At 40.1% G+C, this 25,786-nt stretch overlaps 3 protein-coding genes across 3 annotated transcripts in view; 1 reads left to right on the top strand and 2 right to left on the bottom strand.

The window, feature by feature from the left end:
* The window catches only part of LOC126557698 (organic cation transporter protein), a 262,735-nt gene that overhangs the window by 88,487 nt on the left and 148,462 nt on the right, over positions 1–25,786 (top strand). The gene's annotated exons all lie outside the window — the stretch shown is intronic.
* On the bottom strand, positions 1,784–3,829 carry LOC126559248 (sorting nexin-12). Its single transcript, XM_050215378.1, has 3 exons — positions 3,644–3,829; positions 2,224–2,319; positions 1,784–2,020 (listed from the first exon to the last, which is right to left on the bottom strand). The coding sequence occupies exons 1-3, from the start codon at positions 3,818–3,820 to the stop codon at positions 1,790–1,792; spliced, it is 504 nt and encodes a 167-aa protein (XP_050071335.1). The 5' UTR covers positions 3,821–3,829; the 3' UTR covers positions 1,784–1,789.
* Positions 8,179–25,786, bottom strand: part of LOC126557496 (modifier of mdg4-like) — a 43,718-nt gene continuing 26,110 nt past the window's right edge. The window contains exons 4-5 of the mRNA XM_050213290.1: positions 8,596–8,930; positions 8,179–8,523 (exon numbers count right to left, since the gene is read on the bottom strand). Coding sequence (XP_050069247.1) covers positions 8,179–8,523; positions 8,596–8,930 — 680 coding nt within the window. The remainder of the gene's footprint in view (positions 8,524–8,595; positions 8,931–25,786) is intronic.

Below are 25,786 nucleotides of genomic sequence, written 5' to 3'. Positions count from 1 at the left end.
ACTTTGTAAAACTACAGAGCAGAGCTTCTTGTTTGCTGAACGGGGAGGATGAGGGTTAAATAATAGCGGGATTGGTGAATTTTAAACGTAATTTTGTAACTCTATCTGCATCTGAATTTGTTCCTTTCACATAGCGTACTTGTTTTCGTTTATCTACACTGACACGTACATCGTTCCTCATTATCATCGTTGGACTTGGTTGTTTTTACGCCAAATATGTATCATAACATATCATCCACCATCGGTTCGTCTCGTCTCATGTTCGTCAATTATTGTTCTCACATTGCGCGCGCCCGTGATATGAAGAATTTGCACCCACAGTTCGCGTGTGTACTGCTGGAGGAGCATGAGAGAACTTTGGCCTACAGAAGGCGGAAGCGGATACGCGTTTTGTTTGATTAATATTGTAATTATTGCAGCTGCAAGCAACGCAGCACAGCACGTTTGCCGGATTAGCAACTGCAAAAGGAGCTGGTTCGTTTATTGTTGCCTACGCAAATCACTTTTAGCCTCGAATACGTCTCAAAACTCACTGACATGCGAAACGAAAATGGGGAAAAAAATATCCAGTTTTCAATCACTTTCGTAGCTTATTCAAAAGGCAGCAAAAGAAAATTATGTTATTATTTTGCATTGGAAGGCAAACTTAAATTGCAAGAAAGAACCTCTCACCTTCTCGAAAGATTGCACATTTTCTGTTATCATACTTTTCAATGTTAAGAGTAGCGATCGCACTATATATACTCTACAATGAACGTATAGAGAGCTCCGGCAGCAAAGCAAATCATCATTTGCAATTTTTTCATATTTTTCATCAATCGTTTTTGTAGGCGTGTTCTTTTAAATAAAGTTTTCCGTAGATTGTGTCGATTTGTCACCCAAATCGCGCTCTGTTCCATTGCTCAAATAGTTTTTCAACATATATGCCCTCTCTAAAGATGACACCGAACACAGAAGCATGCACGCAAAGAGAACTTTGTTATGATTCCATTCCTATCTATATTTTGTAGAACTCTATTAGGGGGGGGGGGGGGGGGGGGGAAGCTAACAAGGAAAAACGTTTCCCTAATTGGGGCTCTCCTTTTTAGTATGTTTTTTTTTCCTTACTTATGCTTTCATTATAACTTCTTAGTGTATAATAGAAGTCTCTATTGGTTCAATTTTACACGTTTCAGTACTCAGGAAGTTGATCGATCGAGTGTTATTCAAATCCAAAGAGGGAGGGAGAAAGATGTTCATGAAAGGATTTACTAACTGATCTGTATACAAAAACCGATCCAGGAGTGATCAGTAACAACATTTTGAAAGAAACAAGAAAAAAAGAAAGAAAAATGGTTTGATTGTATCGTTATGCTTCAATCCGCATTGCATTGCTTAACACGATACCTCAATCGGGAACTATAATTTTGAATATTTGCTTTTTGCTGTTCAAAAACTTATCATACACAACACAACAATCAGACTCTGAAGCAATGTGGGTACCAACTACCAACGTTCGTGCTTTTCCGTCTCACAGATAGGAGGCGCTTTATCTTCATAATCCGATCCGGTCATACAAATGTTCCGTTTCGGTTATCTTTTGGTCACAACAGGTCGTCCTCCTCCTCCTCCTTGTTGCGTCCATGCTCTCATTTTCCTCTAAACTTTGCTTATACTATCTGCATCTTTTCAATGCAACAACGAATGCATCAAACATACCCACCAATGCCATGCCACCAAAACAAAGTTGTTTTTGTTCTGCGTACCTGCCTAATTCATATTCCCATTCCCGGTCTAGCAGAGTCCAGTTTTACGTGTTGCGAATCTTGCCGGGGACATAGTTTTTGTCGATGGCCGCCTCCTGCAGAAACATGTGTAAGCAACGTTCGTTCTGCGCTAGTGGATGGCCCGCAATTTTGTTGATAAACTGTTCCAGTCCTTTTCGTCGCTCTTCGATAAAGTTTTCGTCAAATATGCCGTCGTCACCGCGGAATGGCATCTGCCGTTTCCAGGCTTTGCCGGGTAGCGGTGGAACAACAATCTAAAATGAAGACGGAGAACGGATTTTAGCACATTTGAAGCACCTTAATTGCTGTTTTATTCTTGTGAGTTTTTACACACTTCTCTCCTACAAAATCACACCACATTTGCATTGAGCGTAGTGAGCTTTGAGAGAAGTAGGAAAGTTGAGCGAATTGTTGAACATGAACTGCAATAAAGCAACAGAAAAAAACCTCCACCCACCTTGCTGTCGCGCTCCAGTTCGTTCCTGAGCCATTCGAAATCACTGTACCGGCGACGGACGCTGGATTCTTTCACTTTAAACACCGGTAGGTTTGTCTGCAAAAGGGAAATATCAGATTGTTAGTTGAAACGAACTAGCTGGAACAACAAACACAATTTACTTTTCTCTATACCAACTATCGAAATATTATTTCCAACAGTAGTTAAATAGAATTGACTTTTTGTTGCCAGAATTTATTCTGTAATTGGATCTATATTCCCCCGTACGATGTAACGACCGGTAATTGAATTGGGAAATCTTCACCTCCATCGCAGAGGACTGTATACTAAGAGGAGCAGCCCTAGTGTGTGGCGATCGGTGCAAACTGACTGCAAAGCAGGAAAAGGATAGGCCTTCATTACGCAAAAAAGGAATAGATTTTTGTTTTCTTCTACATATACTGTGTCCCGTAACCTGGTAACATTTACATAAGGTTCTAGCGATACGGAACTCAAATGCTAATTTCTACGCCTACTTTAGCACAACAGTTTGTCACTATCGCAGATAAATAGTAGAATATGGCGCTAACGAACACGTCACAAGTAGATATATTATGAGTAAGCACAGACAATAGGAGATAATGATGCCACACATTTGATGTGTGGTTTTTTAAATAGCTGTAAATTTAATATTGTACTTTACAAAATATTATCACCTAGTATACGACTAAACGCAATGCACTAAACTAAATAATTTTGACAAAATAAAATAATTTTCAAGTATAAAATCAGGCATGTGCAACACGTGGTTTTTCGCGTAATTTCAGCCACAAGGACAAAGAAAGCGCAGGCAACAGATATGGTATATTCGCGGCATCACGGTCACATCTAGTGTAAAACCAGGGTGCTGCTATCGTCGAAGGAAACGACCGGATGATGATTCATGACACCGTTGTGCACGGTGTGTGTGTGTGATGCGCGGTGCGCCGTTTGCCTTTCTATGAAGCATCCATCAATTTTCTATCTCAATTGAAACAAACCTCGTTAGCTTATACGCCCTTCGATGGCGCAAAGCCTGTGAGCTGGACTATCTGGATTCACTTTCATTCGGTAGCTGTCGTACGCGAGATAAATACAGTACTCGCTTGTTATACCGCATATACGACACGCTTTTGCAGTGGCGCCCTATTCTCGCGCGGGTGGACTATTTTGCGCCAGATATCAATGGACCTCATGCAAATAATGTAAACAAAGTGGAAACTATTGCTTTCGTTTGGTGCTATGATTGTGTCGTCATTCTTGTCTGGTTCTCGGAAGATGATTTATCTTTCGAATTTTTTGTTTCACTGGGAAACGCGTCCGTTATCAACAATACGGGTCAATTGAAAGAGCGGGCACCCGATACGCCACACTCCATCCAAAAACGGCTAAAATCACTTACCCGCATCCGCACTTCGTAGTCGGTGTACCGTTTCTTTCCGGCCGCAATCGTTGTCATCGGGTTTACGACGTCAATTTCGAGGAAGTTGGCCGGGATTGCGTACGCATCGTCGAGTGTCTGTTTTTTCACATTTAGTCGTCGGGTCGCGTCAGCCGTGTTATCCGATTCCGCCATCATGGTGATTCTACTTTTGTTGTTCCGCCGAGCAGCTGCGTCTACTAAATGCACCTTTTTAGTATAAATCCAGCCACTACAATTCTTTCACCAGCGGTGTGCTACGCGTCACACAAGCTGATACACGGTGGCGGTGCAGGTGCAGATTGCAACCCGGCAGATACGGGTGGGTTTGTGGTTATGGAGATTTCTCTTTTGCGTCAACGGATTTACAAATTTTTCACTTTTCACTCACTTTTCGCAACAATGCGAGATAAAACTCCGCACTCTCTACTGCAGCCGCGCGTGTAGGCCAACTACCAGTTGAGTTCTTCCCGGGGGTTGATGCGATTCTATTTCGGAAGCGCACTGCTGCTCCAGGAACTGCTGCTTATCACACCGGGTGGAGGAAACGGAATTATCAGGGCAACTTTTTCACTTCTCTTCTGCTGAGCCGTCGATGCACGCGCCAACTACACCACGACCATCGGGGGAAGAATGTATGAGCACCAGGAGATGGAAAATAACACAACCCAACACACGCACACACCTTCAGTGCTGCTATTCAATGCTGTCACACCAATGCAGTCCGGCACGGAACGAAAGAAGCAGCAGCAGGGGAAAAAAGGAAACTCAGCTCACATAATTAAATGTTCCGTGGGGTTACGTTTTTTGTGGTAGGTCCTGCCGCTTTGTGCCTGCACTAAAGCGAACTAATTCAATTAATAGGCTTAAATGTCGTTCTCCGAGTGGCCTTACCCAATGAGGTGGGTAAGAGTAAAAGAGCACCCAGCAAAGACGACACCCGTCTCTAGATTTTTCTACACCCGACCGTAACAAACTGGTTCACCGAACTTCCAACCTTTAGAGGAAGTTCCGTGTATTCTTATCGTTTGTTTTGCACAATTAAAACCACGAATCGGTCGAAGGGACACGCCAAATTTATATACGTATGTATCTAATAATTTAACCAGTCGGCCGCTGCTAAAGTTAACGGGACAAAAGATGAATCCACTCTGTTTTTTCATTGCACATTCATGCTCTTACTCTGTCTCGCTCGTACAATGTTGCGTTGTTTTCTTGCTTTGTGCTTGTCACTGTGTTTATACCACAGAGTGGAGTACTGAATTTTGTTTGGTTTGTCAGCAGGATTTAAAATTTGACACAACCGTCCACCAATCGATTTGAATATCAGCCGTTGTGGTACATATTTGATCGCTACAGTTTTTGCTTTAATATGTATATAATTTTTAAAAACGTTTTTTGAATGTATATATTGTTGGGGCGGCCCGGTGGTATGGGCGACAGCGAAGCCGCTCTCCAAAAGGCAGGACCGGGATTGAAATCTGACTCACTATCCAATTACGTGGTATCGGAGAGTCTGGTAAGTCATTCGATGGCCGGCGTGACCTAGAAGGTCGTGTTAAGCCAAGGAGAAGAAGAATGTTTAAACAGATAAATGTATCTTCTTTTTGGGTGCGTTAAATTATTTTGCTGCATTACACTAAACATCCGTATCTCGATACGAGAAGCGAGAAGCGAAGGAGGCTCAGAGGGTGATTGGTCGTCGTCTTCCTGTCTGCCAGGTTTTGCAATGACCATGTTCCCATGTATTCTTCTTGGCTTAACGATCTCTAAGGCCACGCCGGCTATCAGATGGCTTACTATACTCTGCAATCCAACGGCATGCGAAGCATCCCGATCGGACCAAAACTCAGCGAATTATCGCCGATGTTCCACGGCCTAATGTGGTCCCAGAAACTCCCGAAAAATTCCACCAGCAGCATTGTAGTAGGCGTCCGCAGGCGCTGGTAGTATCAGTATCACTAATCAGTAGTAAGTAAAGAGGATGATACTAGAATTTGGTTAATCACCAAATCACCAAACCAAATACCTTCCTGTGCTGATTATATATGTACATATTTCCCAAGGCATTTCCTCCATGTTTTTTTGTTTGCTTGTTGGTGGGGTCCGAGATGGCGGGGTGATATTGACAAACTGAACCGAGTCCCCTTTAGCTATTCATAGACGAGATTGGTACTGCTTTGGAGGGGATGGAAGTTTGGTGGGATTTACCCATCTAAGACGACAGGGAATCCCCGGCCGGCGAGGCCCCAGGCGACCACCAGCTCGGCCTATAGGTTAGTCCGCCATTGGGTGGGTTCAATGGTTGAAGTTTCCCGAATCACCAAAGAACCATTTCTCCGCTGTCAAAAAATTTAATGTGAAAGGTGCTCCAACTTCCATTTTGCCTCTCAGGGGTTAAAATCGCCACTGTATACAATTAATAAAATTATTTCTAGTGTAGTCTATCGTTCAACAACAAGCAACTAGCATCTCATAGAGACTCATGAGACTGATTTAACCATCTAACCAAGTACCTTAGCAAGGACTTTCCGGAACATAATTCTGTTTTCATCTTCCGGAGGTCCTTGAAACGCTCAGAGATCCTATTTGGTTGTTTAACGAACGAATTTTCGTTTAAGATTTTTTATTAAAATTCTAATAAACCACCGGGACGGCCCGGTGGTACAGACAACAACGGCGCCGGTCTTCATACGGCAGGACCGGGGTTCAAAACTCATCCGGACCGTCCCCCGTAGTGAGGACTGACTTTCCAACTACGTGGTATCGGCAGTCTAGTAAGCTATTTGAAGGCCGGCATGACCTTAGAGGTCGTTAAACCAAGAAGAAGAAGAATAAACGCTCTTGAATTATGTTCAGTGTCTATGACGACGCGTCCATTATCACGAGTTTCGCCATTTGACTCATTTTGGCCATTAGGAAATCCTTATTTTTAAACAGCTTCTGGTGCATTGTACAGTCAGTAAAGTCCTTTCGTTATAGTGCATAGAACACAGTTAATAGTGTAAAAACAAATTATACACCGCATTTTTTCTTGTTTGGTGCTAAAATCGCTTTGCGGACTTGATCTACTGCAGAAATATTCTATAACACTCACGGTCCAAAGTGGCTGTCTACCAATCCAACAACTAAGCTGTCTCTGTTCACTTGAACGATCGTAAAAGTCTGATCATTAACATGGGTGTTACGCCTGGGACCGTTGTCATGACATGGTTAATTCGCTGAATAATAGATAAATTAATATACAAATCATAGAGCTCGAAATAATATTTAGATAGGTCAAAAATAGTTTAAAGATTTAACTAAAAACAACATAAAATATTTATTACGCGTGAAGAAAATCATTAGGACAGTTCAAATAATTACATATCAGAGAACCACAGTACAGCATGTTTCCCTTTTCGAAACATTCATACTTATTCCTCGTCTATAATGTTTGGCTGATACACAAGAGCAAATAGTAAGATGTTTATTAAATTCAGCGTTCTGTTGGGTTTTGTTCTTCATTTCGATTGAAAATCCATGTCTTCTTAGCGCTATTTACATCGTGGAAAGTTGCTCAAATAAACTTCAACTCCCTACGCCTATTGCTTGCCTAGTAGAACTTATCGTCTTGCAACAACTCACTATCTATCATAGCACTCGGATGATTATGCATGCCGCCACTAACGTAGCGCACCTTGTTGTACTCGGTCGTTAGTTTGGTGCTGCATTGCAATTTCGTCCGTCGCTTTATACATTCCCAGTAGCGCAGTCGACCACGGTGCCGGTTGATCCTGTACACGTGCCCTTCGTAAACGAGCACCTGTTTGCCTTTAACCGTGGTCAGAAACCGTAGCGCATACTCTTCCTGTGGTAACATAACCTCATCGTCGGACAGCGCTGTGTATGAAACACAAAAGTTTATAGAAATCAACATAGAAGAAAGAAAAGAAAATAATTAATACGTACGAAAACATAACATAATTTGTAGGATACATTTTGCCAGATAAAATATTAATAATTATATGAACTTAAAAAAGCACATTACAAACACAATTCACGCAAATGCATTTAAAACAACAATCGTTCTGTTTAGATAATATTAATCTCATGTTTATTATAATTACATTCACGGTTTCATTAACTCTGTCGCTAAATGGCACTGATAAGCATCAGCCAACAAAGTATTGATGAAGGACGCCTGAACTTATATATCATGATTGCAATGTGTGTGTATGTGTGTGTGTTGGATGTGGACATTGATCGATCCTCAGGGTGCATCCAATCTGGCCGCTGTTACGTATGCAATAGATCACAATAAATTTCTAAATATTATAATTCGCCTTTATCATTGAACGAAACGATGACGAATGACTAGAGATGGAAAAAAATAATTTTCCTCGTGAGATTCTTAGGTGATTGATTAGTTTCTTCTGCTAATGGCTCAGTTGCATACCCACACACTCTTCTCGCTTCTCGCTATGAGTCTATTTTGGCACCAAAAGTTGTTCCGGGACAAAAGCCCTCCTCTCACACTAGCCTAACTGTTTTGCTAGCTGTTGCTTTTTTACAAACAGCGCATGGCACCGTAACTTTCGCTTGAGAAACTTCTCAATGCCTTCGTTAATCTCCTCCCGGCTGCAGGTCGCAAAACGTAATTGGCGCGCCCGATGCAACAAGCTGATCACACCCAACAAATTTCGGAATGGGTGCTGTTCGCCGCTGCTCCGGGCGGCAGGTGATCGTGGCATAAAGCCGTACCAGCTGTAGCGCAGTATCACCGAATAGTCGATCGCGTGCTCTAGTAGCAACCGCATATGGCACGTTGCATTGTCCAGCGAGTTGCCTTCATCCCTTATTACCGAGTGTAGCATTTGTGCCTAAAATCAGAAAACAAATTCGTTATACGTTTTGTCGAAACAGTTCACTCCACATACGACAAATTTTCTTACACATTTTTCCGTAAAAGAAAGATTTCCCAACAGAAGCGTATCGAACTCGTTCAGCTCAGCGATCGTTAATATTGGGAAAGGTTTTTCTATCAGATTGCGCTGGTTGCTAGCGGCGGTACTGCCGCATGACGACAGTTGAAACAGCTCGGCAATGTCCAACTTTCGCTTGCGGGACAGGCTCCGTTTCGATGTGTTACTACTACTACTACTACTCTTCTTAATACTGTCCGTGATGTCCTCCATCAGGTGCTGTTCGGAGAGGAACGCAAACTCGCCAAAGTCCGTACTATCCTCCTCGATTTTGATGGCTGGTTCCATTAAATTAAAAAGTGGTACTGAAACAAATGAAAAGTAAACGAAACACGTACGTTAGTGTGGCGTGGTTTGCATTGCACGGTTTCGCTTTAATCGATCACTACACAACACAGCTATGAGGACGCAATGATTTTACAATGAGTCACAATGATGTATGATGGATTCGGAATTCTTAAAATATGTTTTTTTACAACACAATGCACTACTAACGCTGTTTGTCTGCGTTTTTGTGTGTACACAACTCTAGCCTCTAGTTTCAAAAAATATTATTATTTATTCTTTTACGTTGCCATTTGTTCAACGATGCACCTTATTGTCCTGTTCCTTGGCGTTAACCGGGTTGATTATTTCTGCATCTGGGCTACCATATATACCGCATGGAATGTTTCCATTATCTGTAAATAGATTTAGCAGCAGATTTATGTTAGCAACGATGAGAGTATTTTGAAAACGGGGAAAACGATCATGCAAAGTAGTTATATATTTTCATTACACTATTTTACACTCACCAATTGTTTGCCTTTTTTGCTCTCGAGATGTTTCCACCAAACTACTACAGCGTCCTCATGTATTCTGGAAAGGGATTTTTTTTATTCAACATCCTGCAAGTAAAGAGCAATTCTAATCCAGTTTAAATTATCTTCCTTTATCACATTCCTGTTAATTACTAAGAAATCCTATTCGTAGTGATATATCTACTTTTTTTATTTAGAAATCTTCGATACATTAATATACATAGTGCATAGGAGTTTGCCATTTCAAGAAACGTCTGGAATCAACTGTTCCACAATCTCATCGTCGTCTTCTTCCGTTTTTGACATCTGTTGGGCGCGACGCTTCCGGAAGTACTTTCGATTCCGTTTGCGTCCATTAATTTGTTTGATGATGAGTGATAAACTGTCGCGCAGTATGGTCTCATTGATTCCAGTTTCCTTCCATGCCTCTGTAGGTACCGGGAAAAGGAAGAGAGAGAGAGAGAGTATTATTGTACAGGTACATTGCACTTAGATTCGCTATTCAGCAGCACGACGCTCTCGTTTTCTCACCAAGCATGCATTCGGTAAAGATGGCATATTCAAACATTGCCTTACGCGGTGGCCCACGATTACAGATGCCGGAATAGTTGTAACCGTACATGGCGGTGTCGGCAAATATTTTCGCAAAAATCTCCCCGATGTATTTGTGTCCCTTCATCACGGTGTAAAGATAATGTATCTGTGCCGGGAAAATGCAAAAAAAAAGTACATTAAAATTAATAAAGAAATTAATAAACCCCAAAACAAAAAAACTCACGTATTGTTGTCGCACGATTGGGCTTGACGCAACCCATTCTTCGAGCTTTTCCACACTCTCCTCCGACCGGATGGGGAACTTTATTGTATAAACTTCAGAATTAATGTCAACCACGGGTTCTGGTTGTAACGTTGGCTCACTGCTGCCACCTTTGATGTCCTTAGGTTGGGTTTGTCCTTTTACAGCGTCATCTGGAGAATGTGAGGGAAAAGCAAAAGGAACTTTTATTTGTTAAATATTATTTGATAATAATGTTACACCTCAACAAAGCCAGAACCTTCCAGTTTGTTATAGAAATATTCAAGAAAAACAAACAACTTTGCTAATGGTGTCATAAAAAGAATCGTACAATGTATTCTGCTGTTATGTACCGTAAGTTACAAAATAAAATTTAAAGATCTTCCAACACAGCTCAGTTTTGTCCCGTGTAACATTGTATCGTAATGTTATGTGAAAGGACGTTGTAAATGAGACTGAGTTTGTTTAGAAAATTGTTAACAAGGATGGTTGTAAAGTAAAAGATGTTTGCATTTCGGATCTTCGCGCCCTCCTCCTTCGCAATCACGTTCCTCGCGTTCTGAGAAAAAAGAGGTAAAAGTGTGGTTAGGTTCCCAATTTTTATGGACCTGAAGCTTCTCTCCCTTGTTGTGCATACTTTTACATTTCGATACGATGTGACGCAGTATCCACATTAGCTTTGAACACTTTTAAGCTTCCTTTCCTTCAGTCTTCGCATGCGTTTGCGATTTCCTACCAATGCGATCACGTCCCGAACTGCTCGGCTTCTCAGCTCTTCCGGTAGCACATTAGACCAGGCAGCTAGAACGAAACGCAAGAGATTAAGGTTCGCACAAATGTTCTACCGGGCCGAACGAGGCCGAAACCGACGAAATGTTTCATAAAGCAAAAATATTTACAGTCGATGCATGTTGTAAAGATGGTGTAGTTTCGCATCGCTTTTTTCTTATCGCGCGTAAAGTTACAGTGGCCACTGTAGTTGTAATCCGCCAGCGACTCTTCCGTAAACACGCGCAGCAGCGCAAAGGCCGGCTTCAGGGGTGTTTTTTCCAGGAAATATTTTAGTATTTTCTCCTGTAAAGTACAAAGTTAGTACATTGCTGTAATTAATTAAGCACCACGCCAATGACGCAAAAATGACATGCATCTTACTTACGTATTGGGCTTTGAGATGGTCCGAATTCTTGACGCACTCCTCCAGATACTCGATATCGTCGCCCGTTGCCAGTGGGAAGGATAGCGTCCGGGACATGACGCCTGCCTTTGTCGAATCCGATTTTACCATGGTTATCTTTAGCCTTGTTTTTGGACGAGCTTTATCAGATTCTGTAAGAAGAAAAATGGGGTACAATTGTAATGCAGGTAGCGATAGGGACAAACGTGCTAAAACTGGCCATAGAAAACAGTTCACATGATTTATAATCATAATCATAAAATAAATGTATCTCGGTAGGGGTAAATTATAATGGGAAAATTTATTTTCATTCATGTTTCTTTTGTCCTTTTTTGTTCGTACATCGTATCTATCTTCGCTTCCGGGGAGCCGTATCCATCCGCGTGGATGTTAAGCTCCACGTTTATTGTGTAATGATAGCTACTGCCTGATTTTTACTGTACGGTTCAGCAGTTCATCAAGCTCCAGCAGTTCTAGTTTCAATTTTGAGAATTCTTTTTTCGCTTTTAATGTAACTGCAAACGAGGGATAATTAAAAATTGAATTAGTTGAATGAATTTAGAACACAACGTTATGAAGGGTATGATTAGATTTGATTCTATTTGTATTGAAGATAACTATACAATCACTCACAGGTGGATCTTTACGTTTTAAAATGGCTGCTTTATTTGGTCAATCTTGTTTGCTTCTGTCGTAACATCATTTGTATCAATTTCGATCGTTTGCGGCGTTTGTAGGTAAGACTTTGGTTGTAATTTTCATAGGCAGCAGCTAACGCGAGCCTTAGTTCTTCAAACAGTTCCACCTCACGCAATACGTGCGGCTTCCAGGCTTCTGCAAGAAAGCGTTTTTCACAACAACAAAAAAATCACATGAACATATTACCACCCATCCCATAAGAAGATGACACTGTTCTTACCCATGAAACATTCGGTGAAAATTTTATAATCTTTCATACACTGTTTCTTACAATCCTCAGACTGTAAGCTCAAATTGTGCAGAGACCAGGGGCTGAACAGCAGTTTGAAGCACGCAGAAACCGGCTCATTGGGTAACCTTTGCGACGTCAAATAACGTATCTGTAAATGAGTTTGAATATGCGTTATTGGATATTGTTCACAACTAAACCTAAATACTACTCACATATTGAGCTCGCAGGGATGGACTCGCGCGGATCGAGTTCTCGAGCCGGTCGATATCTTCCCGGCATGAAAGGGGGAAGCAGAATCCAGCGATGCCTTCTCGTATGGTGGTTGTGTGTGTTTAAACGTCGTTTTATGTGGAGTGTAAATACGAAAAGAATATTTAGAAACTTATCTATGGGATAGAATTCTGTAAGCTTTAAGCCGACCATGAAAACCATTTAGATTGATTATCTAGTAGTTAAATGTTCAACTATTCTAAACATAGAAAAATTCGTCCAACTTCATCTTTAATTCTGATTCTTGATTAGCTGATAAAAATTACATATATAAGAAAATGCACCAGTTTACAGCAGAGATCGTTTCGTTATTCCTTCTTTTAAACCCATTCTACTACTCTCTGCGATACTGTTCCTGACCGACACGATTGGCCACGTAACGGCGTTTGTTTAGTATTGTAATAACTTTACGCAGCTCACTGTCCAACTTGACCTCGTCGATACCATGCTCCTGCCAGGCTTCTGTAAAGAGATTTGAAAAATAATTAATGTCCTTCGTATTAGAGGTCGCTATGTTGCTGCTGCAAAGCATACCTAACATGCAGCTAGTAAATATTTGATATTGTTCCATCGCTTTGTGTTGCTTTTTACTATGTTTGGTACATTTCCAGTTGAAGCCATCCATTGATTCGCTGGTGAAAAACTTCCCAAAGCAATCACTGACATCGACACTGAGCGCTTTCTTGCAGCGAAGGAATTCAACCTGCCAAGAAGTAATGTATCGTAAAAATAATTAAAAAATCGCACATATTACGGCATACAAAAAGCACTTACATATTGCATTCTTAATTTGGGATTACGATTCACCATCAGCTCGAGTCGTTCGATATCTTCCTCGCACTGTAACGGCATTGGGAAGCCACTGATCGTGAGTGGTTTCGCTGGATTGCTGCACTGCTGCAGTTGCTGCCTGTAGTATTTGTCGTCGATGCTTCGCAACTTCTGCTGAATGGTGCGAATTCCGATGCTGCTAGCGATTGAAGTGGGTTTCCGCCCGGTTCGTAGCTCGGTAAGCTGTTTTTTCAACGTTTCCACCTCGAGCAATAAGGCTGAAACGAGGGACAAGAGTAAGGGACATTGTGTTAAAACGTTTGTGCAAAGTATCCCGCATCGTATCGTCACATCACGGTGCAATGGAGTTGGAGAGCCCATTGAAATTACCTCTGAAAAACAAAACAAACCTTAAGAATTAGACAGAGATGTTATCAATTACATTTATACTACTAATTTACTACTACAAAAGTTGAAAACTAAAGCAAACGTTTCACATTTTGTATGGAAATGTACTTTATTAGATTTACCAAATCTATCTGTGAGGCCCTTTCTTCAAAACTGTAAAAAATGAGTTAGATTAAGAACTGAAAATATGCGGCACAACACAACATCCTCCTTCTTCGTGTGCAAGCAGTTTGTAGAAATCTTAAAGTTAATTCGGACGATGGACGTAATCGTTAGTGAGTGAGACAGTTGTCGTCTTTCCAAGACAAATTCTTTGCCGCAGCTAGGATTGATCTAGCAGTTCATTGTAAATTGATATCGTTTCTCATCCGAACGGTTCGCCCGTTAAGGACAACATCTGGACAACCAAGGACATAACATCTGGCAACGTGGGTGTAATAAGTCTTGTAAGCCAATTATGTGGCCTTCGTGTTTCAAAATTTAAATACCGAAACAACCTTATCGAATCCTATTTAGGAGCACACATCGTCTAAACTAGCTATATTTTGTGCCGCTTGAGTTATAGTCACCGTTTTCTATCATACTCAACAAGCGTTTCATTCCGATTTAACGATCGGTGTATAATGCTTTTCGAGATGCTTCTTGGCCCGGAAGTTGCGCTGTCTCATCCGGTTGCGGCTATGCTTGATGGCCGCCGTCAGCTGCGCCTGTAGTTCATTCTCAACCAAACCAGTGCTTTGGAAAGCTTCTGCAAAACGAACAGACCGAAAATATATGTAAAATATTTAGAAACAAAAATACAACAATGGCGGTATTTTACGTACCAATGAAACAGTCGTAAAATACGGAGTACGCTTTCATGGGTATTTTCGGTCGACCGGATGTGTTGGAACCGTGCAGATTGTATGAGGTAAGGGCACTATCCGAAAATATGTTTGAAATGAATTTTTGTATCACCATATTTCTTGGTTTACGTTGAATGAGAAAATTAACCTGCAATGTAAGAAGCAAATGTGTTAGTAGTGCTAGGAGAGAATGTAAATAATTATTTAATATTAATTAATAGTAAATAATCATAGCAGCTAATTCTTCGAAGCCAATATAAAGCAATGGCCTGAAATGGTCAACTTTCGTCATAACGTTCCAGTTCCAGTTGCCAAAAGTCCTTTGGAAAACTCGGTCCGTTTTGACAAGGTGCTTTAGAAGACCTTATTATTAGAAGGTTACCTGGAGCTGTTAACCCATTAGATTATCACAAACCATCAATACTTACATATTTTTTCCGGAAATCTTTGCTCTTTTGAATGGCGTACTCTAACCGCTCGACATCGGACCGTTGCTGTAGTGGAAATTTGAATCCAGGCACGGCTGTTACTTCCGATAAGCTCTCTACAGCGCTGTCGGATTGCTTATCGTCGTCCAGGGATATTGTAACCGTGTCAGTGGCAGTAAGACGGTTTATCCTTTCTACCAGTTTCGGCCGCTTGAACTCACTCATCCGATTTCGTGCTATCGCACTGCTCCTGTTGAGGTTTAATTGTCGTTTCTCCGGTGCTGTAACCGATCAAGCGGCAAGCAAGGGAAATAGCAACAATAACATAAATTATCAGTATGAAACATATAATCAATTATGTTACTTCAACTATACTAATCTAACATTTAGAAGTGGATATGAAAAAAAAAACACCAACACACTTGAAAAGAGATTTTATTTTGTGGATTATTTTCTTTGCACTTTTTAACTCAAGCATTAAGCGTAAAATGTATTTTTTTCGCTCTACTCTTGCGGGACATGATTACGAGTATAGTGACGGTTTCATCAATATCACCGTTTACCTTTTACGATGCATCTTGCATGCGGTCCTTTTTTGTCCTTTTTCACTAAACGCTGAAGAACTGTTGATTAAGTTGTAGTCCTAAAAATAAAACATAGAGTAATATTATTAATAGGAGTAATCAAATTTAAGCTCCCTTGTTGTTTGTCGTATACCATCCCCCACGACCTTTACGATTCTGTAGTCTGTTACAAAGCTAACGATTTGTATTAGATTTTTCAAATTAGACAAACACCGTCAGGTATCAAAGTGTATTTTCTATTCAATATTAACGTTACAATTCGTTATTTCCCATAAGACTACACGGGGCCTCCTCGAACTAGCTCCAGATAACGCTAAACGATGTCTCCTTCAGCAATTGTAAAGTGTAGAAGTTACTCTATACCTAAGAATTAAAATATTCTTTCCCAACACTACGTTACATCTTAACACCGTGGGTTTCGTCAAAGCAGTTCATGCAGGTCCACTGTCCAGCGGGACAAGCAGAACAGTACGTGATCACTTTCTGCAGCTTCTTCTTGTACTCCGGATCCTGAATCTTCCTAATGCAGCACACGCAGAATCCACGGATGCGTGTTTTCACCAGCTTTAACAGTGTGTGGCCATTCGATAGTTGCTTCACTATATCATCCGGATTGGGCCGGCTATTGTTTAGCGTTTTTACCGTGTCGGCATTCGGCATTACGACCTCAACGGTGGTGGTGTTGGGTTTTGATTTTTTCACACTATCATTAAGCACGGTCGAAGATGGGCGTTGCATTAGCAAGGAGGACACAGACGTGGAACCGGAACCTTTTCTTTTCGTTACTATCACCGGTTTCTTCGTTTTGAACAGGGTAACGTCAGGGAATTTGCGTGTTAATTCGTTCGAATGGTCAATTTCTAGACCTGTTAGAGGAAGTATAAAAAAGTAAAGCGACAAAGAAATTAAAAAAAAACAATATTAGTTAATTCATGATGCGTGATGCTAAATTGTGGCAAATAACATTGGCATACACAAATGCAGTCGATAGACCTATGAAGAATCTCTACAAGTCAAATAAAGGTAGTCAGGTGCACAATTCAAGTTCCAATTTATTGATTGTTTTGTTTCTCGTTTCGCTCACGGGCAACAGCGGGGAAAGGCGACTGCTGCAAATAACAAGAAAGCTAAAAAGATACATCAAAAAAGGATCGATCATAAGCACCGCAACCTACAACACGCATGCGTTGATATTCTAACGTACGTTAGGAATCTTAACCGGCCAACGGCCGTACTTTTTCGGCTCGTGATTGTGCTTCGCATCAATAAGATATAGATCTTTGCCCTTCGTTTTCAGCGTAGCACAGCACCGATGCTTTCGGTATTCGGTACACCGCCAGTAGATAATATTGGCTACCATATTTATGCTTGCCTTCGAGAAAGTGTAGTTGTGATACACCAAGTTGCCTCGCTGGTTGTACGTGTACGGATCATTTGCCTTTTCTAGTTCTTGCTTTATACGTGGAGTAACGATTTTTTGGGCGTTTGCTGGCAAGGTGGTCACTAAAAGCACAATAATGGATAAATAATGGTTAGTGTTGGTAAAGTATTATTAAAACCAAAAAAAGAACAAATAATTTATAGAACTATATTAAAATAAAGAAAATCTGTACGCGTGTTATATTGTTGTAACGTTTATTAGGCGTGTTTGTTCGGGTAAATGAAATAATGAATTAATTGATCATCTTGCGATTCATTCATATTTGGAACAGATCATCCGCATTTGCAAATACATTTTAATTCAGTTAACCTAACCTTTTTAAGATATTTCAAGCTAATGGATCGATGGATGAATACATGATCATCCTTCCTAATAAGAGAGGATATTATATAAGGATATATGAGAAAAATGCGGGATGATCATGGACACAAACAAGCTATGTGATCATCAGCTATAAACGCAAAAAATGTTTCTATTCCTCTTCCGGACAAAAATCCAAAAAATAGCCACAAAACAAATATCAAACAACATATTCATTAAATCGTAGGCTTACGCTCTTAGCCATATACATACATATCCATCTACGCTGTGTAGGAAGCAAAGTTTAACAAATATTTCCTTCAGTACAGACGTCAATTAAACAAACATAAGTGGTTTGCTAAATTATATGCTCATTCTCTAGAAGATGTGTCTCATTCTTTTCCGGCTCATCCGCTGGGGCTGGCTGTAAGTAAAAGGTAAAGGATTTAATCAAAAGAATGTAGCAAAGTCAAAATCCTCCACAATATGCGAACCAGGGGAGCTCATTCTTACCATAAAAATTGGCAACGTTGCAGGCATAATACTAGGCCCGTACCTTTTCGGCTCGTGATTGTGCATCGTGTCAATTATGTACAGATCTTTACCCTTCGTTTTCAGTGTGGCACAGCACCGATGCTTCCGATACTCGGTACACCGCCAGTAGATAATGTTAGCCGCCCCATTAATGTTGGCTTTCGAAAAGCTAAAGTTGTGATACACCAAGTTACCCCGATGATTGTAGCCGTACGGATCGTTCGCTTTTTCCAATTCTCGTTTCCCGCGGCGCGCTGCTACCACTACTGCTCCTTCCTTTCGAGTGTTCACTTTCGTTGTGGTTTTATCTAAAATGAACATGAACAAAGTTAGAATAGTTAGTTCAACAAGTATTTACAAAAATAGAGAAGGATGGATTGTCACACTACGAATTAAAAAAAGGTATAGAATTCGGGGCATATAATGTACGCAATATAAATATATATTACGGGAACTTATTTTATTTTTTAGCACCATAAACACCACTGCAAACTGGAAGAAATTCGATAAGCTTACACACTCGTCCCCAATGCGAACGATGGATATTGCGCCGGGCAAACCTATCGATTGCTTGACGATTTTCTACTAGTATGCTGGAATAGAATCGAACATAAGTCAGCCTGGCCGTTACGAATTGACTGCCAACTGTTCACCCTTACCTGCTTGCTCTTTTGTTTCCGTGCATTGAGCAAGTTTCGCAGTACCCCATTCCGACGCCGATGCATGTACGCTGGATGGTTATGCTCATCGGATATAATTTCTAACTTACGATCGGAACCGTAAGTTTTGACACGAGCCGTGCATCTGTAAAATAAAGGCGCTCAATAATTAGTGTGTGTGTGTTCTGATAGATAGCTTGGGAATTTTGGACAATTACCCTAGAGGTCTGTATTGTACACAACGGTACGTGACAACGTTCCGTTGTATGCGATCACGAGCGAAACGGAAGTGATCGATGTTTAACTGCAATCCACCGCGCGAAGTCACAATATACTCCACCTCGCGCCGTTTGCCTGGTTTTGGGGAGATTGGCGAGATAGATTCGTTATTCAAAAATTGTTGGCCACAATTTATCTTGTTCGTTGTACTACTCAGCAGTAGTGCGTTAATACAGAAGACACCAAGACACATCATTGTGTAGCAATGTCATTTTATTTTGTTTTTCGTTTATTCTTATTCAGTTCTTTTTTTTCAATTTGTGAGGCACATCATAGTGAGGCACGAAAGTGCTGATCGTCGTCGTTGTGTACATCTTTTGTTCACCGATGTGTCTTTTACAGCTGTAATATGTACTTTTTCCAGCCAATTTCAATCAACAACAATACATGTTTAAGTAAAATTGTTTGTTGTCTCATTTTAAGAAGTTTATACAAAAATAAAGAAATAGCAAGTATTTCTGTTTTTATCATAAAGTTAGTAAGGATCATTCGAAGCAATCAGTAATCAGTAATTCAATCGTAAAATCGTATTCTCTCTCTCCCTCTCTCTATGGTGAAAGTGCTTCCTCGCTTTTGTGCTCATAATTTAGTATGACCTTTAGCTTTCCGTTTCGGTGGTTGTAATTTGGAACGTAAATTTTCACGGAATTGTTTCATTCGCTCTAAAACATCATTTGACTGCCGGGGAACTGTTGTTGGCACAATGTCTACGAGTTTGTGATTATGAACCATACTGGACTTTAACAGCTTTCGCTCCCTGGTACAGGAAGTAGTTACGTATGCTTTGCAACTACAGATAAAAAAACAGAAGAAAAATGTTATTTTATTTACTCTTGATTGTGACGGCTCGATATCGTATTTTCTCAGAAGAAAAATATTTTTTTTTAAATAATTTTTGATTTACGTACCCATGTTGTTGCAGGTGAATACAATTCCAAAAGATTTTGTCCTTCGTTGGCGTTTGCGTTTGCCTATCGAAGAGCTGCCCATCGATTAACAGTTGTACTGGACCGTTTGGGTTCAAAATAAAAACGGGTCGTTTAGGTGCTCCTGTAGAGTGGAAAGCAGAGTATTAATAAAGCAAAATAAAATACTTTGGTTATTTTTTTTTACAAATTTGTAGATATTTAACAAAATAAGCATTAAACTAGTATAATGTTATATGTATATTTTTTAATTCAAGTTAATTGAGCACTTCATTGCCAACACTTGCTTATGGTGTCGTTTCGAAATATGTTCAATTTAATACATTTAGCTCTTACATCTCACTCCGATGATCATCACTGATCGATCATTTTGTGCTGCGATGGAGATTCTTGATCAATTGCGCCCGCACACCCGGTTTCCGTCGTTCCGTAATGATCGCATGATTGTGACTGCCGCGTAGCACTACCTTCTCGCGATATCCTCCCTTTTTCAGCAGCACGGAAACGGATGAAGCGCGTGCCATACAACTGGTGCGGGAACAGAAAACGTCTCGTTTAGTATATTAACTGTGTAAATCTTATACTAATTGCACGAGCAGCACCCTTACCAGAACACCTTTGATTGGGTGCAGCTCCAAAATGAGGTATTGTTTCGTGTTTTGTCTCGCGTATAAAAGTGTCCATCGACGCAAAGCTGCCTAAATCCACGCTTCGACCTTACAAAGCTAACATCTTTTAAGGCTGGATCTGAAAAGAGAAGGAAGAAATTTTATTGATTTGCCTGAATGTACGGTTTCATCAAACACTTCCAGACCACACAACATTTTGTGTATATTTGTTTCTGGTTTATTTTATTTAAATTATAGCATTGTGGTTTGCCGTCGTCTAGTCCAACTATTTTCTATATAGTATTAAACATAATTTATCGCGTTTGGGATCTGTTACGATTTAATAAGGAAAAGACGCAGAGTTTCATCATTCCTTCCGTTGTTTTTTCTTCGATCCTCTTTTAGACGATGGCCGCTTTGTACTCCATTGTTTCATGAGTGCTTTGAGAGTGCCAGGTTTGCGACGATCGTGAATAGGACCATGGTTGTGTGCCTTATGTACTATTTCCAAGATTCCGGTTGAACGTCGCTGTCGATGTCTTGCGCGGCAGCTACGAAAAAGCATTAAAGGCGTGACAGGTCAGTAAGTGTTTTTGTACCTTATATTATTGGCAATATAGCAACGATATCACTTACCGGTAAGCCCGAAACTGTACGCACCGCCAGTACACGGTATCCTTGCTTGTCAAGTGACGCGTAAACGGAAAACCATCGATGTACAGTTGTTGCGATCCTTTGTTATTTTGTATGTACCGCAATTCTGATGATTCTAGATGAAAGTGGAAGAAAAAGTGGAAATGTTTCATTACTTTAATGAGTGATATGTGCAGCCGCAGCTAGTTGGCAAATACGACAACAAAGATAAACATCACACGACGGTACGCTAAACATTTTAATAGTAAATATCAAGAAAAAAAAGGATTTAATCTTTATTGCATGTGTTTACAAAATATATGTTCTAAACCATTTCCACTGAAGACTTGAAGACTCCACTATCCACTACTTGAAGAGACACTAAATCTATCCGCCAAACGGACAAGACTAACGCTTCACGCTCAAAAAGGCCACTGTGTTTGAACATCACGTATGTTTTAGGGTAGTTTTACCCAATATTTTCGGATCCAGTTTGGAAGACTCGCTGTGCGTATGCTCATCGTTAATGATGTAAAACAACTTATTGTATAAAAGCACTTGCGCCTCGCATCGATGCGAATTGTGCCAAGCACATCGATAAACCTTGTGTTGATTACGTGAGAAGCGAAACTCAAAATGATGACCCCGGCATAGGATACCGGCTGCACCTTTACGTGTCGGTATCACGGACATAAGCACCGGTGGAGTTTTGGTGATTTGGGAAAAATCCAATGCCCGTTTGGTGCTGGGTGTTGGTTTCATTTCGCGACCACTGTTGGAACGGGTTGTTGAGCTAGGACATGCTAGGAGCTGCGACGAATGCGATGGGGTAGGTTTTATGACCATTTCCTTGGAAGATGTTTCCACTGTACGGTTGGTTTTCGATAGTCTTTCCAATATGCGATGTATTGCTGAGAGGGCGGCAACCACAACATGCAAGAGACAAAATGAAAAAGAAAAACAAAGAATCTTTAACACATGCATAAAGATGGTTTAACTTAATGCGAGGAGGTAAAGGTTTACCCCGGAATTTCAGAATGGAATAGTTTGCCGAATAAATGAGCTCTAGTCTAAATCGAAGCATCATCAAATTAACAAACGAAACAATCGGAGTAAACCTTTACCTGGACGTTGCATCTCTATTTGCTTATCGAAACCTTGCTATTTACTCGCTATGCTGGTGTGTACCGGGAGCATATCGGCTCCTGCAGCCTCACATCAATCGGGTGCGTATGATCGGTGTTAACTGCGTGTGTCATACCTCCAACGACCAACACCTGGGCAGGACATTGGTTGCGCTTGAACGAATCGCACCGATAGTAGGTGACACCGTTCGCAGCGAAATGGTACACATAGTGATGCTCATCCAGCACTACCTTCGCCGAACCGAAGCGATTGGTAAGATAAACGACCGGTGTTCCGGGTGTGGCAAGAATCTCGTTTAGCGAAAGTTTACGCAACCGGCCCGCTTCCGGGGTAGTGGTGGTGATGGTGGTGGCTCTGGTGGTGCTGGTGCTTACACTTTTTCCCAGGGTTGCACGCCGGTTCCTTTTTTGCTTACCGTCTGTGTTGTTGATCTTGGTAACGGGTTGGTAGGGCACGATGCAGGACGCACCCGGTTGTACTGGATCTGGCCGCACGAACTCGAACCGATTGCCGCCCATTCGCTTTCTATTTGTATTTTTATCTGTAAGAAAAATGATAATAAGTGTATTAATATTTTATTTTTGTATTAACATCGTACCATGTAAATTCTATTTGGCAAATTATAATACTCTGCTACTCACAAACGCGCACTATTCAACTATTAATGTGAATGATGCAAAACAGGAAAATAAAAGTATTTTATTAAATAAACTCATACAATAGTGTGATAATGTGATAAAAGGCACACAATACTACTACTATTACTAATAGCGATCACGTACTACGGTTTTGTTTTATGAATCAGTAAAATGGGTGTGTGTGGCCATAACTTCGTATACCCTCGACGCCTTCACAATGACCCGTGCTTTACAGTCGTGCTGAGTGTGGTGCACACAGCGATAGTGCTTGATGCCGTTCTTCGATGTGTGAAATTCGTAATCAAAGCCATGATACGACACTTTCATGCCACCCAGGCGGCACGGTACAAGCACGACCGGTTCGGACGGTTTTTGTAGGATAGGCGACAGATCGACCTTAAGCCATTTGGTCTGATCATTCTTTTTAGCTTGCTTTCGTCGAACTGGAAAGAAAATGGAGAGGAGAGAAGGAGAAATAAATTTTAGTAAAAGAAAAAAAAGAAGTTGATTTTTATAGAACTGAGTAATAAATGACAAAAAAAAAAAATAACGCAAGGGTACAGATTTATTATTGCAATAGCTTACAAGTACTGGTTTTATGTATTATATTTCTATTAAATTGAGCGTAATTTTGGTTCTGGAAGCCAGGATAAAAACATAATAAATTCTCCTAGTGACTTAAGCTCGTGCCTGTAAATGCAAGTAGTGCTTAAAATATATAAAAAATACAATTTTAATTCTATAATTTGAAATTGTAGGAAAACTTTACAATGTGTAAGCAAAACTGTCGCTTGAGCCTTCATTTTTTCGACGATTCACCATCTTCCGCAATTTAATTGCCGAGCAAATATTGATGAAACAGTGACAAACGGCGCGGATGGTTGTGTCTCGGGTTCGTAATCACGATACGATACATGCCGTCCTCCATGAAGGTTGTAACGACGCGCGAACTACACCGCACACCCCCGTTCGATGTGCGACAGGCCCAGTAAATTGTGCGCTTCTTGGTGGTATTGTTACGAGCATAGGTGTACCCGCCCACCACCAGCAGCTTGCGATCGCGCTGTCCCTGTATGAATGTAAGCCGGGAACGGTAAATCGTAATGCATCTGGACATATCAATATCTAGTTCAAAAGAGTAGAAAGGAAAATGGAAATATAAATAGCGAGTATGGTCAGTTCAAGAAAAAAAAAAACAGAAAACACACAACTCATTGTTGCGTAAAGATTTACTTAAAAAAAAAAGAAACATCCAGACACACACACTTAAATGTTTCCTATTTTATTTGCTTAGTAACAATCGTGGTCTTTGATTTGAACGCTGCTGTGTAGTAAATGTATTTCCAGCGAACACTATCCCCTGCGCAGTTTTAACAATCTGAAAGTAGAGAAGATAGTAAAAATTTTAATGGTTTTAGATTGAAAAATACACTTCAAAAAAGAATTTTCTATTGTTAGTACTTGGAATGTGTGTTACGAATTTTATAAGTATGTATACTTTTAATAAAATAACATAATAAACCATACACTGAACAAACATTGGCTATCTATTAAATTATTTATATCACGATTTTCAATACAAATTTTAAGACAATCATGCTTATTTTATATTTTTTTATTGCATAGGAACAGTCGGTAAACGGTAAATGAAAAACTTTAGCAAAAAAATTGATTAAAATAATATTATAATAAGTTGCAAAAAAAGCAATAAGGAAATAAGAAAGCAAGGACAGGATAAATTTATATAAAAACTTCAGAAAAATTTCAAAACGCTTTGCAAAAATTAAAGCAATTTTTCAATTGTGTCTTAAACGAATTTGGCTCACACGGCATCGCACTCTTATCAAATTTGTTACAGTAAAATGGTTTTTTGTTTTGTTTTTCATTCATTTTTCAATCACATATTTGTGTAATTTTACAATTTGAACATTTGAAACGGATATAAATGTGACGTATATACGTAATACATAATACATAATAAACAGTTTTGGAAGTCTATGTAAAGTGATTTTCATCGTATCGTCTACAAAGCATGGACATATTTTTGAAAGTAATACATTCCAGGGTTATAGCAATGTGGCCAGGCCGTTATAACAGACTTTAAAAAACTTTTTGCATTGTAACATAAAAATTCCGAAATCGAGGCATTGGTTTGTTCGTATTTTCAAACGAGTTTTGAATCAATTGTAAGTCAGAAAGGTCTGGCAGTAACGCTAAACTGTCATATTCTATAAAAAAAAATAAAACAAATAAATAAAGTGAACTCAACATTTAAAATGATTTCTGACAATATGGTGCAAGCCATCAAATCAAAATGTGTTTAATCAATCTGTTAAAAAAAAACACCGGTGGATGTATTATTGCAAATACTCACCTGAATGGGCGATACAGTCAGTTAAGAATTTTTTAACTTTCTGGTAAGGCATCATGTAAAGTAAAGCGAGAGCCACTAAGCGCGAATCCTACAATACCCGTGTTGTTGTCGTTCACGTTTCCTGTAACAAACAAATATAAATTTGTATGTTGAAGTTAATATAATGACGTGTGATCATAGTTATTTAAATGTTTGCATTTTTGCTTTCATAATAAAATTAAAAATCCTGTTCTCTCACCTTATCCGTTCACCCGATTCGTCTGCAGCGCTTTCGTTATCTTTGCCATTACCACACAGTATATTACGGTGGATGATTGTGCGTAGTGTTTCGTGTGCATAGCTTTTGCACAGCCAAATCGGTAATTAAACGAGCCATACATCTGCGACTTCTTTGCTTCGAGCATGTCCAATATTTGCTGTCCTTTTGCTGCTTCACACAAATGTATGTGTGCTCCTGGTACTTTAGCTTCAAGCCTCCTCGCTGCCCAGTGACAAAGCTGATCATCACCGAAGAACCTTAAAAAAATGGTAAAGAATTAGTATAAAATAATCTTTTGCAACAAGAACTAACTTATATAGTAATGTTGGTGTAATAGCAAAAAATAATTTAAAGTAC

Source organism: Anopheles maculipalpis, chromosome 2RL (genome assembly GCF_943734695.1).
Source record: "Anopheles maculipalpis chromosome 2RL, idAnoMacuDA_375_x, whole genome shotgun sequence".
In the NCBI taxonomy this organism is placed as follows: domain Eukaryota; kingdom Metazoa; phylum Arthropoda; class Insecta; order Diptera; family Culicidae; genus Anopheles; species Anopheles maculipalpis.
Note: the sequence above shows the minus strand (reverse complement) of the source record. Positions and strands in the feature narration are given on the sequence as shown.